Source organism: Bufo gargarizans, chromosome 9, assembly GCF_014858855.1.
Source record: "Bufo gargarizans isolate SCDJY-AF-19 chromosome 9, ASM1485885v1, whole genome shotgun sequence".
Taxonomy (NCBI): Eukaryota; Metazoa; Chordata; class Amphibia; order Anura; family Bufonidae; genus Bufo; species Bufo gargarizans.
In genome coordinates, this window is record NC_058088.1 from 173,978,052 (window position 1) to 173,992,863 (window position 14,812).

Genomic DNA, 14,812 nt, shown 5'->3' on the forward strand with positions numbered 1-14,812 from the left:
GATTGGCTGGATTCAGGTCCGATAACTTGTAGAGAGGAGGTCGGGGGGTCGCACCTCTGGCAGATTTTCAGGGACAGGATATTGTCACCAGAGGTTCCTGATGTTATTTTGTAGTCGGATCCTAGAAGAGAAAATACTTAAATAAAAAAACTGTTTACAAAAACACAAGGAGAAGACGGAGGGAAGCGGCCAAACTTACCGGACCTGGTGGTGCTCTGCTCGTCTTCACTGGAATTTCAGATGGTTTGGATGGTAAAACCATCTATAGATGGTAAGTGGGCCCCAAGGGGTAGATGGTAAGTGGGCCCCAAGCTGCAGATGGTAAATGGCCCCAAGCCGCAGATGGTAAATGGCCCCAGGCGGCAGATGGTAAGTGGGGCCAAGCAGCAGATGTTATATGGTGGCCAAGGGGCAGATGGTATAGTAGGGCCTATCGGCAGATGTTACAGCCGGCGGCAGATGTTACAGGATGGCCGCTTTCTCTTCCGGGTACTTAAGGCCCTGATGTTGCTGGTGTTCCCCGGAAGGTCCTCCATCTCCACGTCGTCCGGATATTGGCGAGGGCCAACATCCATTTTTTCATCACCATCATCGGACTTCATCTCAACATCATCCGGATATTGTCGAGGGCCGACATCCATCTTCTCTACAGCGTTCACCTTAGGAATAGTCTTTTGCGCCAACCTCCTCTTCTTCGCGGACTTCCCCATGGTGAGAGACAGCTAGAGATACTGACACTGCTGTCAGGGCGTGACCCCAATTTATGGGCTTAGACCACACCCCCTGATTATTATGTCATAAGTAAGCGAGTCATGCCCATTATGACATCACAAGTAAAATGGTCATGCCAGAGGAGGGGGGGCCAGGGGGACAAGCATCTATTGATGACATCACAAGAAGTGCCCTAGCATGAGAGCGGCCATATTGGATGTACTGAACTCACGTTTTATATCACATCATGTACATACATGTTCTTGCCTGAAATTTTCTTCATGTTTGTTCATTCTCTTCACATAGATTTTGGGATGAGGGGTGGGATATATGACCCCAGGGGACTTTGGTCCCTATAGAAGCCAATCACATCGCAGCTTTCAGTTCGTATTTGGCTCTTTGAAAATAAAAGCTGCGCTGTAATTGGTCGCTATGGGCAACAAGGACTGTTTTACTGTTAATCTGACCCGATGTGTTAGATGATGGGAGTGATATAATGTGTAAGAGATGGTGGGAGTGATGAATTATGTATAAGATGATGGGAGATACGCATTGTGTGTGACATGATGGGAATAAAACATTGGTTGTATGATGATGGGGGTGATAAACTGTGTATGAGAGGATGGGAGTTATACATTGTGTGTGAAATGATTGGAGTGCTTACAGATATTTATCTATAATGTAATATTTTCACAATAAAAAAATATTTTAAAGATATTTCGGATACTTTACAGTGGATTATTGTGTAATATACAGGACTATACATGGGGTGCAGTGTAATATACAGGACTATACATGAGGGCAGTATAATATACAGGACTATACATGGGGTGCAGTATAATATACAGGACTATACATGGGGGGCAGTATAATATACAGGACTATACATGGGGTGCAGTATAATATACAGGACTATACATGGGGTGCAGTGTAATATACAGGACTATACATGGGGTGCAGTGTAATATACAGGACTATACATGAGGTGCAGTGTAATATACAGGACTATACATGAGGTGCAGTGTAATATACAGGACTATACATGGGGTGCAGTATAATATACAGGACTATACATGGGGTCCAGTGTAATATACAGGACTATACATGGGGTGCAGTGTAATATACAGGACTATACATGGGGTACAGTATAATATACAGGACTATACATGGGGTGCAGTGTAATATACAGGACTATACATGGGGTACAGTATAATATACAGGACTATACATGGGGTGCAGTGTAATATACAGGACTATACATGGGGTGCAGTGTAATATACAGGACTATACATGAGGTGCAGTGTAATATACAGGACTGTACATGGGGGCAGTATAATATACAGGACTATACATGGGGCGCAGTGTAATATACAGGACTATACATGGGGTGCAGTACAATATACAGGACTATACATGGGGTGCAGTATAATATACAGGACTATACATGGGGTGCAGTGTAATATACAGGACTATACATGGGGTGCAATATAATATACAGGACTATACATGGGGTGCAGTGTAATATACAGAACTATACATGGGGTGCAGTATAATATACAGGACTATACATGGGGTGCAGTGTAATATACAGGACTATACATGGGGTGCAGTATAATATACAGGACTATACATGGGGTGCAGTGTAATATACAGGACTATACATGAGGGGCAGTGTAATATACAGGACTATACATGGGGTGCAGTATAATATACAGGACTATACATGGGGTGCAGTGTAATATACAGGACTATACATGGGGTGCAGTGTAATATACAGGACTATACATGAGGGGCAGTGTAATATACAGGACTATACATGGGTGCAGTGTAATATACAGGACTATACATGGGGTGCAGTGTAATATACAGGACTATACATGAGGGGCAGTGTAATATACAGGACTATACATGGGGGGCAGTGTAATATACAGGACTATACATGGGGTGCAGTGTAATATACAGGACTATACATGAGGGGCAGTGTAATATACAGGACTATACATGGGGGGCAGTGTAATATACAGGACTATACATGGGGTGCAGTGTAATATACAGGACTATATAGCTGCATCTATTCTATTAATGTTACGTAAAAAAAATACAAATAAAATGCAAAACTGCAGTATAGATATATACGTTTGTGGATGGCAGTCATGACAACTAGACGTGGAAATACATTCTCTACATTGAGTTTTAACTTAATAAGTAGAAAAAAAGATTTATATCATATTATGATTTATATGATATAAATTGAAGGCTGTATAATAAAAAAAAAGGGTCTGGTTTTGGAGTGAACATCCGATATCCGGTAAATACAGCCCTGCAGTCACATGACTGTCAGTGAACGGCCTCCTCCTAATCCTGAGCTCCATTCACCGCTGTTGCTTAGTAACCAAGAAGTTGTACACTGCACAGTAGTGTGCGGCTGCTGCAGGTCGAACAGGCTGCGCTGATTTCCCAGTGACAGGGCAGGGGTTGTGTGAGATTTCTTGGAAGGAGACTTCTAAAAACTTGAGGTACGTGACGCGAGAAGAGGATCATCTTATATGATGGTGGATACTTTTTGGGGTATAACTTAAAGGGAACCTTTCACCATGAAAATGCAGTGCCATCTGCTGGCAGGGAGTTATAGTGCAGGAGGGGCTGAACTTATTGATATGTAGTTTTATGGGAAAAGATTTAGTATAACTTATCGTAGGGCTTGAAAAGCACTATATTGTTATTCCTCATTTTCTTGAGTTTTATTTCTTCTTCTTCTGCGATTAGTACAGACTCCGTTCAAACTGCGTTTCGAAGATCTCGGCACTGATAAAAAATCCCCATAAAAAAAGAATGGCGGAATGTTTGGAGATTTAAATTGTAACTGCCATGGATGATGTCCCAAGCACAGTCTAAGGGCTCATGCACACGACAGTATTTTGCGTTGAGTACACTGGACGTTTTTTTTAGTTCAGTATGCGGTACATATACTGAACCATAGATTTCAATGGTTCAGCAAAAAAAACGTAAGTGTCACCGTGTGCATTCCGTTTCAGTATTTCCGTACCGTGAAAAGATAGAACATGTCCTATTCTTGTCCGCAAATCACGGTGCTTGGCTCCATTCAAGTCAATTTGTACGCAAAAAAAAAACGGAACACATACGGAAATACATCCGTATGTCTTCCGTATCCGTTTCATTTTTGCGGAACCATCTATTAAAAATGTTATGCCCAGTCCAATTTTTTCTATGTCATTCGTGTATACTGTATATGGCATACAAAAAAAAAAAGGAACAACGGATCGGTAAAAAACGGACCGCAAAACACTGAAAAAGCCATACAGTCGTGTGCATGAGCCCTAACTCCCACCCAGTCTCACAGACACAGCACACACTCACCGCGCCTGTTTTTAGTCAAATTTTATTAGTCGCATTTACTACTGAAATTGCGCCTTTTTTGGAGGCTTTTGCCCCTTATTTGACTATTTTGAGGTTTAAGACTAATTCGGGCCTGAGGATAGGTCATCAATATAAAAAAATCTCAGAAAAACCCTTTAAAGGTGGTCAGTAATGGGGCGGATTTTACACATTTACGGTACAACTTTTAGGATCGGGCTGTTGGATTTCAACATGCCTGATCCTTTAGTTTTTGGGAGAAAATCCTTCACCAAAAGGAGTCTGCCAGCGGCTTAGGCGTCATTCACATCTCCGTCATTCACATCTCCGTCATGCACAAGAACTTATTTTTGTCCATGTCCGTTCCATTTTTTTTGCAGCCCGTATACGGAACCATTCATTTCAATGGGGCCTGAAAAAAACGGAAGTGATCCCGTGTGCATTCTGTGTCCTTATGTCCTATTCTTGTACGTTTTGCGGACAAGGACAGGCATTGTTACAATGGATATGCAAAAAAAAAAAACAGATGCAACACAGATGTCATCCTTTTTTTTGCGGATCCAAGTTTTGCGGACCGCAAAATAAATACGGTTGTGTGCATGAGCCCTAACTCCACTCTCCCTATGGATGCTAGTTGTACCCTATAAGCAACCTTTTCAGACCATTAGCCTCCATTCACACGTGTTGGATTTGATGCAGATTTCCACCTCCAATGCATGTGAATGGAGGCGGACATGCTCCAGACAAAAAATCAGCTCCTGCCACCGAAAATAAAACAGCAAGAATAAGTATAATGCTACTTATTTTTTTTGTATTTCGGAAAAAAAAAAAAAGAGATTAGCCCCAAATTTGCGGATCTACAGCACATGAAAGTAACCATCCTAGTGCCAATCTAACATGTATGAACAGACCCTACAATGCAGGAAGGATGCATGTCTCCAATATGGCCGCCCCCATGGGAAGTTTTTAATTACAAAATGAACATACAAATGAATATACTGGAATAAACCATTTCATTTCTTAGGGTCTTCATGGAGAAGACAATGGCAGAAACGTGCTCTCCAGAGCTGGAAGAGGTAAGATTCAGAGACGTCCTTGTGTCTTCCCTGGTCATTCCTCTGAGGTAAATTTTCCAATATTTTACCTCAGATGACAGGAGACATGTTCCCCACGGCTGTGAGCGAGGAGAAGCTTCAAGAAGCTCGGAGGAAATCCCTGAAGAAAATTTTTGGCTCCAGCGAAGTGTTTTTAGATGTCCACGGCAAAAGTGGTCAACGCACCGAGCAGACGTACGAGGATATTGTGCAGGGAAAGGCAGCCGAACAGTAAGTCTCACGGAGGGTCATGCCACAAGTCGTCATGCACATGGCATGTATGGAGGCACACACAGTCTCTGTACTGCGGAGCCTTAGTGTGACGCCATATGGTGCCTATGTACTGGAGCAGTACCACAGTGGAGCGGTATTATGGCTCCATACATTCCTCATATTAATATATGCGGTTATGCCTGTAATGTACAGACCAAGCTCTTAAAGGGGTTGTCCCACAAAACATTTTCTATATTTTTTGGATCTGAATACTAAGCTTGGTATTCAGTAAAATGTATCTACATAGCGCCACCTACTGTTTGTTCTTTTCCTTATTTCTCCATCCACCTCACTGAGCTGGTTGCACATGCTCTGTTTAAATCTTCAACTGTCACCAGTCATGTCTACTGTTAGAAGCTCTGACAGTGACAGGGTAAGAGCTACATCAGAAAGGCCACACTCCCTGAGAAAGGACACACCCCCTGAGCTGCCAGTCTGAAATAAATGTAGCAGAACAATTGAAGCAATGACTGGGGAGATCTCTGGATCCATGTGAGGTACAGGGCTGGTTCTGGCTTTGTTAGAAAGAGATTGTCACGTACTATCTGATTTCTTACATCAATCATGACATAATCCCTTTAAGGGATATCACCGCAGGTCAGAGGCTCACATTACCAAATAGTTGTAGAGATTTATGCAGTATGGCCTACAGGGAGGCTCAAAGTTGGCACTCTTAGGGGTGGAACCGGCCCACACAAAAGTCACATGGGGGAGGCAGATCTGGGGCAGCAGAACAGGAGGACGGGTGAGGAGCCAGTGTAGCAGAGTAAACTGGAGAACGGCGTAGCAGAGCTGGGCGGCCAGAGTACAGGGGGTAACTCTGAGTAACCTGTTGGAGCTCAGTTTAAATATCCCAATGGGATGATATCATCAGAGAGCGCCGTGTTTCTGCTGCAACCCAACATGCAGGACAGAGCCAACGAGAGGAAGGGAGCAAGGCAGAGAATGGAACTGGATCCAGGACAGGTGAGTAACATGACAGAACCACAGGTTGTTTTTATACTCCACGGAGGCTCGAATGCCTAGTGGTTACAGCTACTGAGAGGCACATATGCATATTGGTTCCGTCTTTAAAGGCTCAGTTTGGGGTAAAAAAAAAAAAAAAAAAAAACTTTTTTCCATTAATAAATTTTTTATAATAAAAAAAATTATTTAATTTTAATAATAACGTTTTTGTTCTGCAGCCTTCAGTTTCCGTGTATCTACAGTCAGGGAGCTGCTCTAATGACTGGATGTGTAGCCTTTATCTCTGAACTGACAGCTCATAAACACTCATTAAGGCTAAATTCTTATCACACGGACAAGAATAGGGCCTAAATGAGTGCAGGTGAGCTGTCAGGAGTTCAGAGATAAGGCCTACACATGGAGCTAGGGGGGCGTTGCCATTACACCTAGAGGCTCTGCTCACTCTGCAACTACCGTGCTCTCTGCACTTTGGTAGACAGGGCCAGGCGTCATGGCGTTCACTGCCTGGTCCTGTCAATCAAGGTGAAGAGGGTACAGCAGTTGCAGAGAGAGCAGAGCCTCTAGGTGCAATGGCAACACCCCCGTTGCTCCTAAAGGCTAATTTGCATATATTAAAACTTCATTTTTCTTAGCAATGGGGACACATATGTACATGGGACCAAGACAGATGCCTTCAGCTGCCAAGTGCACATGGAACAGGTCAGCCAGTTTCATAGGTACAAAACTGCTGACAGATGCCCTTTAACTAATGCTGGGATGGTGGATTTCTTCTTCAGGTAGCCTATAGGGTTTAAGTTCAAAACAGATTAGTCAGCTCGATGTGGGTTGCCTCTGGCTTACATTTGCTGGCCTCAGATCTAGGATGTAGGGAGACTATGCTTTCCACCTGCAAGGGCTACCAGTGCCGGTCGCCTGTGATCACTCGCCCCAGATGACGCTACAATTTTCCTATCTGGCCCACAGAGATTTGCTAGGCCATGGCAGAAGAAAGAAAAGATAAAGTATCCCTGATTTCTGCAGGCTCGCACAGGCCCTGTCCCGATTTGCCCCATGTAACGTTATTAAGAGTGCAGAGAGGCAGGTCCACTATTACATGCATCTATCATTTTGTTCTCGCAGCTATCAAGGTGGTCTGCAGTATTTGGCCCAGAAGGAATGGGAGAAGGCTGTCATCGCATTTTCCAAAGCCATTTACCTATGGCCTGAGAAGGTACGATCTATAACTGACAATGCTTACGTCTTCTGCTTGTCCCTGGTGTGCCCACAGTTTTGGTTGAGGTGGGTCTCGCTATAGTTTTCAGCATCCACCATATTACTTTCTGATTGCATGCTACTATAGGTCGAGCTGTATGTGAAGAGGGCAGAGGCGTTCCTCCAGCTCCGTGACTTCCAGCGTGCAGCCCTCAACTTGAAGAAGGCTTGTTCCATAGGACCGCCAGTCAGAGAACATATAGAGCTGCTGGCCCTTACATATAACCTGCAGGTAACTCCGAGATGATAAATTCTGGTCAGTAAAACGTCAGAGCCTATAAATGTGGAGGTGAGAGCGTGAACGTATAAAAGAGCTACTAATATCAGTCACACATATGTATGAAAATGGAACTGGAGCAGATCCACCCTTAGGGGTGTGCAACTGGTGTAGCCATTTCTGCTGAAGGGGGCGTCACACATGGTCTGGTACTCAAAGCTGGTCATTACCGCAAATATATTCATATTAATTGTATAGCAGTAATATTGTGTGGTACTGTTAGGCCATGCTCATACGTTGGTATTAAAGGGGTTTTCTGGTCAGGCTAGGTCATCAATATCAGATCGCTAGAGATCCAATTCACCGAACCTCCACCGATCAGCTGTTTTGGCACTGGAAACTATACAGTGGATGGAACCAGAAGCACAAGGTTCTGTCCAATGCGTAGTGTCCGTGTCCGAGTACTGAAGCTCAGTGAATGGAAACTATGGTTTAGTTCACATCTTGGGTAAGGAGATCTGGCTGTCTGATCTGACGCAAATGCCGGGTTTTGGCCAGACAAAAACCGTCACATGCATACATTTATGCCAGAAAGTGGCCGGATGGTGGGACAGCACGCTATAACATTATTACCCATGGAATATGGTGCTTAGGGCATCTGTCAGCAGTTTTGTACCTATGACACTGGCTGACCTGTTGCATTGTACTTGGCAGCTGAAGGCATCTGTGTCGGTCCCATGTTCATATGTGCCCGCATCGCTGAGAAAAATGATGCTTAAATATATGCAAATGAGCCTCTAGGAGCAATGGGGGCGTTGCCGTTACACCTAAATGCTCAACTCTCTCTGCAACTGCACTTTAACTGGACCAGGCAGGCTCGGACTGGCCCACCCGCGAACAGGTGAATCCCCCAGTGGGCCTCTGAGCAAGGTGGGCCCCCAGTCTCCCACCCCCTGCACAAGTGGCACATAACCAGTAGACTTACTGGACTACAGACATATATTCAATGTACAGCTCCTCCACCAGCCTATGTTCATATAAAAACTTGTTAAATAATTTATTATATTTAAATGTATCCATACAGTGGGCCAGCAAAATACATTTTACTGGAGGGCCCTAGGTACCCCAGTCCGACACTGGGACCAGGCAATGTAAGCATCATCATACCTGGCCATGTCAAAGTGCAGAGGGCGGGGCAGCTGCAGAGAGAGCTGAGTCTCTAGGTGTAATGGTAACGCCCCCGTTGCTCCTAGAGGCTCATTTGCATATATTAAAACATTATTTTTCTCAGCAATGCGGACACATATGACCATGGGACCAACACAGATGCCTTCAGCTGCCGAGTGCACATGTAACAGGTCAGCCAGTTTCATAGGTACAAAACTGCTGACAGATGCCCCTTAAGCACCGTATGGCATGGTTACTGTATGACGGTACCATTTAGGACATCATATAACTCAGAGCCGGCCATGATCTTGAGGGTCTCAGAACTGGAGATAGGTGAGAAAAGGGTAGATATTCTTTGGGACTTTGTCTGTCATCACAATGAAGAACACTACCCTCATCCTCTATGTAGCCTGATATGGCTGATTTCAGAGAACAATAGATTGCATTGAACTGCTCATGATATGGCAGTCTTTAGGTTAGGTTTCCCATTTAGCAATAGTTAGAGAACAGATTTTCCACCAGGTTATATAGATAATTACAAAATATTCAGAATATCAGATTATATGCAAAGAAGTTCGATCAATTAGCATCAATTTGGATTCTGCACGTAGAGGAGGACTTGGGGGAGCTATAGCAATGAGCTGACCTTGTAGACGTAAAGGGATCCAGGATTAGAATTTTTTTTTAAAAACCAGCGCCACCCATCTGCCCAAGGTAGAGTGTGGTATTGCAGCTCATTCCCATTCACTACCGCAGAGCTGAGCTCCAATACCAGACACAGCCCATGGACAGGTGTGGAGCTGTTTCTGAAAGAAAGCAGCCATGTTTTGCTAATCTCATATAATAATGTATAAGAACCAAACCATTAAAGGGGTTGTCTCATTTGAGACAATAGGGGCATATCGCTAGGATATGCCCCCATCGTCTGATAGGTAGGGGTCCAGCCGCTGGGACCCACACCTATAACGGGAATGGAGCCCCGCAAAGTGGTCACTGGAGGACTCCGGTTCGGCCACCACCCAGCGCTCTCCCTATAGAAGTGAATGGGAGCGCGCCGCGCATGACCGTCCACCGCTCCCAGTCACTTCTAGGGGCCTGACAGAAATAGCTGAGCCAGCACTTGCCTATTTTCAGCGGCTCCATAGAGAATGAATGGAGGGCGGCTGCTCATGCGCAGTGCTCCCTCCACCACTTTCGGGGCTTCGTTTAGAAAATGTTGCTGCTAGCGATATGCCTCCATTGTCTCAGATCAGACAACCCCTTTGATTCAATTTAATTGAATGTGATTACTGCTCCTGTGGTGACTGTTCACATTGCTGTGCAGGGACAGAGCTTGTTTGACCAGAACTGTCATCTGGATGCGTTTGAATCTTTTACCCGCGCTGCGGAGCTGCAGCCTCAGAACAGCCATTATCACATGCGCAGGTGAGCGGAACCACATATTCACATAAAAATCACACAGGATGGATAGGCTGAGGATTTGCCACAGGGGATTTAGGCCTCATTCACACAACCGTGGTTTTGGTCCGCATCCGATCCACATTTTTTGCGGATCGGATGTGGACCCATTAATTTCAATGGGTCTGCAAAAGATGCAGACAGCACACGGTGGGCTGTCAGCATCCGCATGTCCGTTCTGCAGCCCTGCAAAAAAATGGAACATATCCCATTCTTGTCCGTTTTGCAGACAAGAATAGACAGTTCTTGTCTGCAAAATGCACACAGTACACATCGTTCCGTTCTGCAAAATGCTGAATTCACGCGGCAGACATCCATGTTTCTTCGGACCACAAAAATGGCTATAGCCGTGTATATGAGGCCTTAAAGGGAGTCTGTCAGTAGTTTTGACTGCTGCCAGTACTCATAGGGGCTTAGTAGAGGAGGACAAACATACCTTTTGTGGAGCTTTTATTATCAGGAGTAGTGTGAATGTGAAGTTTACTCTGCCAGATTCTGCTCCTGCAAGTGCCCAGGAGACAGAGCTTCACAGCCCCTCCTTATGCTCTGATTGACAGATGTAGTATCCAACTAGGAGGCCACTACAGCTGTCACTCAGAAGAGAGGGGAGAAGTTGGAAAGCAGCTCAATGCAGAGAACACTTCATAAGGAAGCTCCACCTCCTGGGCACTTGCAGGAACAGAATCGGGCAGAATAAAACTTCATATTCATTCTACTCCTGATAATAAAAGCTCCACATAAGGTATATTTGTCCTGCTCTCCCTAGCTCCTCCCTATGGCTGGCAGCAGTTTAGCAGATATACTGACAGACTCCCTGTGCACAAATCTCATCCACATGCTCTGTATACGATCCGCAGAGTAAATTGAGCTGCAGATTTTATCTCTGCAACATGTCACTTTATGTTGTAGATTTTCCCCTTTGCAATGCATAGGGTGAAATCCTCAGCAATTCAAGGCACAAACCACAGAAAAAATTTTGCTGTGAAAACATACGCCCTAAGGGTAAATTCACATGCAACAGATTTGTTGCAGAAATTTCTGTGATTGTGCCATTTTGTTTAAAGGATGTTCTCAGAAATTCATTCAGGTGAATAGAACCTGTCGTTTCAGTCGTAGAAATGTCTGCAACAAATCTGCCACTTGTGAATTCCCCCTTTTTAATTTTTGAGACTGCATTACAGGCAGGGGTGCACCTAGCCTTTCTGCTGCCTGCATCTAGATAGTGCTGCCTGATCATCTAGATAGTGCTGCCTGATCATCTAGATAGTGCTGCCTGATCATCTAGATAGTGCTGCCTGATCATCTAGATCAGCAGTCAGCAACCTTCGGCACTCCAGATGTGTTGAAACTACGACTCCCAGCATGCTCCATTCACTTTTATGGGAGTTCTGAAAATAGCTAAGCAAGTGTGCATGCTGGGAGTCGTAGTTTCACCACATCTGGAGTGCCGAAGGTTGCTGATCCCTGAACTAGATAGTGCTGCCTGATAATCTAGATAGTGCTGTCTGATAATCTAGATAGTGCTGCCTGATAATCTAGATAGTGCTGCCTGATCATCTAGATAGTGCTGTCTGATAATCTAGATAGTGCTGCCTGAGGCAGCCGCTTCACCTCGCCTCATTGAAGGTGCGCTCTCGATTACAGGCTATTACTCACCATCACTCTGCTGGTTTTCTGACAGTATTTCTTGTCTCGCTGCATTGGGAAGATATGCAGAATGCCTCCAGCTCTTGAATAAGCAGCTGGAAGAAGAACAGGGGAATCCTGACATATATGTACTACGTGCCAGGCTCTATGATCAGCTCAATAAGGTAACCGTCTGCTTCATTGCTCAATGTTCAGTGTTGTAAGTTTTGAAGAAATAGGTATTCTATGACTTTCTCTGGCTTTCAGGATAGGTTATCAACATCAGATTGGTGGGGGCAGGGGTGCTCCTAGCCTTTCTGCTGCCAGAGGCGAAAACTGAAACTGCGTCCCCCCCTCCCCAATGCCAATTTCTTAACCTAACCCCTTCCCTTCAGCCCATGGCCCTTCCGCTGCCCCCCTCTTGCCCCTACCTGGTGCTTCCTGAGGCCTCATCTGGCCTCATTGGTGGTGCACCCATGGATGTTGGGGTCTGACTCCCGACAAGGCCGCAGCTTTTTCAGGAGCTATGGCACCAGACTTAGGCCTCATGCACACGACCGTTGTTCGGGTCCGCATCCGAGCTGCAGTTTTTGCGGCTCGATTGCGGACTCATTCACTTCAATGGGGCCGCAAAAGATGCGGACAGCACTCCGTGTGCTGTCCGCGTCCTTTGCTCCGTTCCGTGGCCCCGCCAAAAAAATATAGCATGTCCTATTCTTGTCCGTTTTGCGGACAAGAATAGGCATTTCTACAATGGGCCGCCTGTTCCGTTCCGCAAATTGCGGAAGGCACACGGGCGGCTTCCGTTTTTTTCGGACCGCAAAAAACTGCACGGTCGTGTGCATGAGGCCTTACACAGATCCATACACTGTAGTGGTTGTGCCTGGTTATTGCCTGTTTTTTTCTGCAGCTCTTTCTATCACAGCTCAAGGGACGTGTCCTTTCTGCTTCAGCTCATTCCCTGTAACTGTTACAACAGCTGGCAGGAGATACAGCTGGTGGCAATTGAAGGAGCCAATTTAAGGTGGAGGTGGAGAGAGAAATGAGAAAGAGAACAAACAGCAGGTGGCGCTATACAAATACATTTTATTAAATAAATCAGTGGTTATAATAAATGCTGAAGGGTCACCAGCGACCTTCCTTTTCAACCGTTTGCCTAGACACAAAGCTGTGGTCCACTTGATTAAAACACTGTACGTCTTTTGTCGATCTGAGGCTCCGTTTCTGAGGCTTTTTCTTAATATTCAAATGAGGCCTTTGGTGCAATATGGGGGTCACCATTGCTCGTGTTGCATCCAAGCTAAACTCATTTCTGTGGTCAGCCCCTCCATATCTGCTTTGATTGGCAGGGCCAGGCAGTGCCAGAGCAACCAGAGAGAGGCTGGAAAGGAGAAGAGATTGGGTGCAACAAGAGCAATAGTGACGCCCTCGTTGCTCCAAAGGACTAATATGAATATGAAGAAAAAGTATCATAACTCAGGAACGGAGACTCGGATCTACGAAAGAAAAATGTGTCGATGCAAACAGCTGGGTAGGGGGGTCACTGGCGACAGATTCCCTTTAATTACCCGCAATTAGAAAATTATTGAGATTGAAATATATAGAATATTTTTTTTTTGTTGGACAACCCCTTTAAGTCATGGTTAGGTTAGAAAATGGCCAAGAACATTTATATTATTAAGATCATAATCTATAACTTAATTGTTCAAATAATTGATTGCAGAAATTTAGTGACTGAATGAGGCGTGTAAAAGTCCAGAGCAACAACCTCATCTATATGAATCGTGCCTCCCCTTCCCTCAGTTTAGACCTCTGTACTCAACAATGCCTTGTGGTTGGAGCCTGTACGGTGCCATTCCCTTTGGTTCCATATTATGGTGCCCATAGGTTCTTCATCTGCTTCTGTATGGCACCCAATTCTCCCTATAAGCAATACTAAGGTCTCCTGCACACGGCCATTGCCCGGCCTTGCCTGTATTGCGGTCCTCGCTCGTTTGTGCACCGTATTATAGGTGCGGACCCATTCACTTGAATGCGTCGGCAATCCGGAAGGTGCGGTGCAGAACGGAGGCAGGGAACCCCACAGAAGCACTACCTTCTATGGGGTTTCTCGCTGTGCATCCGCACCGCAAAAAAATAGAACGTTCTATTTTTTTGCGGTGCAGACGGATCACGGACCCAATGGGTCTGGAGCTGTATGCGGCTACTGTACGAATGGTGCTTGTGCATTGGGGAATGCAAACGACGGTCCTCAATGCACGGAACGTCCGGCACACGTTAATGTGCATGAGGCCTAAGGAATAAAGCTCTCTAATATGGCATGAGATGGATTACGCCATATATGTTTCACAGTAAGTACCGTAGGTACTCTAAGTGTCCACGGATTTCTATGGGTGACTATCAATTAAAGAAGTCATGATAAGCCAAGTGTGAAAAGACAATTGAAAATCAGAAATGGTACTACCCTTAAAAGCGAGTATAATCTGTTTTCTAGAGAGGTGACTATTACCCGGCAAGATTTCTTCTCAAGAGGGTCAAAGTGGAGAGGATCCGGATCTAGCTCCTGTTTTGGTTTCAGAAGACCTTTTTCTCTTGGTACACCTTGGGTCACAGGGTTAATGGTGTGACCTAAATATCTAAATTAGGGACCCTTAAAACCAGCAGATTCCAAACC

The 14,812-nt window shown here is 45.0% G+C and overlaps 1 protein-coding gene across 1 annotated transcript in view; it reads left to right on the forward strand.

Annotated features, from left to right (window-relative positions):
• Positions 1–3,139: 3,139 nt before the first annotated feature.
• TTC16 (tetratricopeptide repeat domain 16) overlaps positions 3,140–14,812 on the forward strand; it is a 29,862-nt gene continuing 18,189 nt past the window's right edge. Inside the window, exons 1-7 of the mRNA XM_044306703.1 lie at positions 3,140–3,227; positions 5,111–5,162; positions 5,236–5,411; positions 7,539–7,629; positions 7,759–7,902; positions 10,379–10,479; positions 12,194–12,323. Of these exons, the coding sequence (XP_044162638.1) occupies positions 5,118–5,162; positions 5,236–5,411; positions 7,539–7,629; positions 7,759–7,902; positions 10,379–10,479; positions 12,194–12,323 (687 nt within the window). The 5' untranslated portion in view covers positions 3,140–3,227; positions 5,111–5,117. The remainder of the gene's footprint in view (positions 3,228–5,110; positions 5,163–5,235; positions 5,412–7,538; positions 7,630–7,758; positions 7,903–10,378; positions 10,480–12,193; positions 12,324–14,812) is intronic.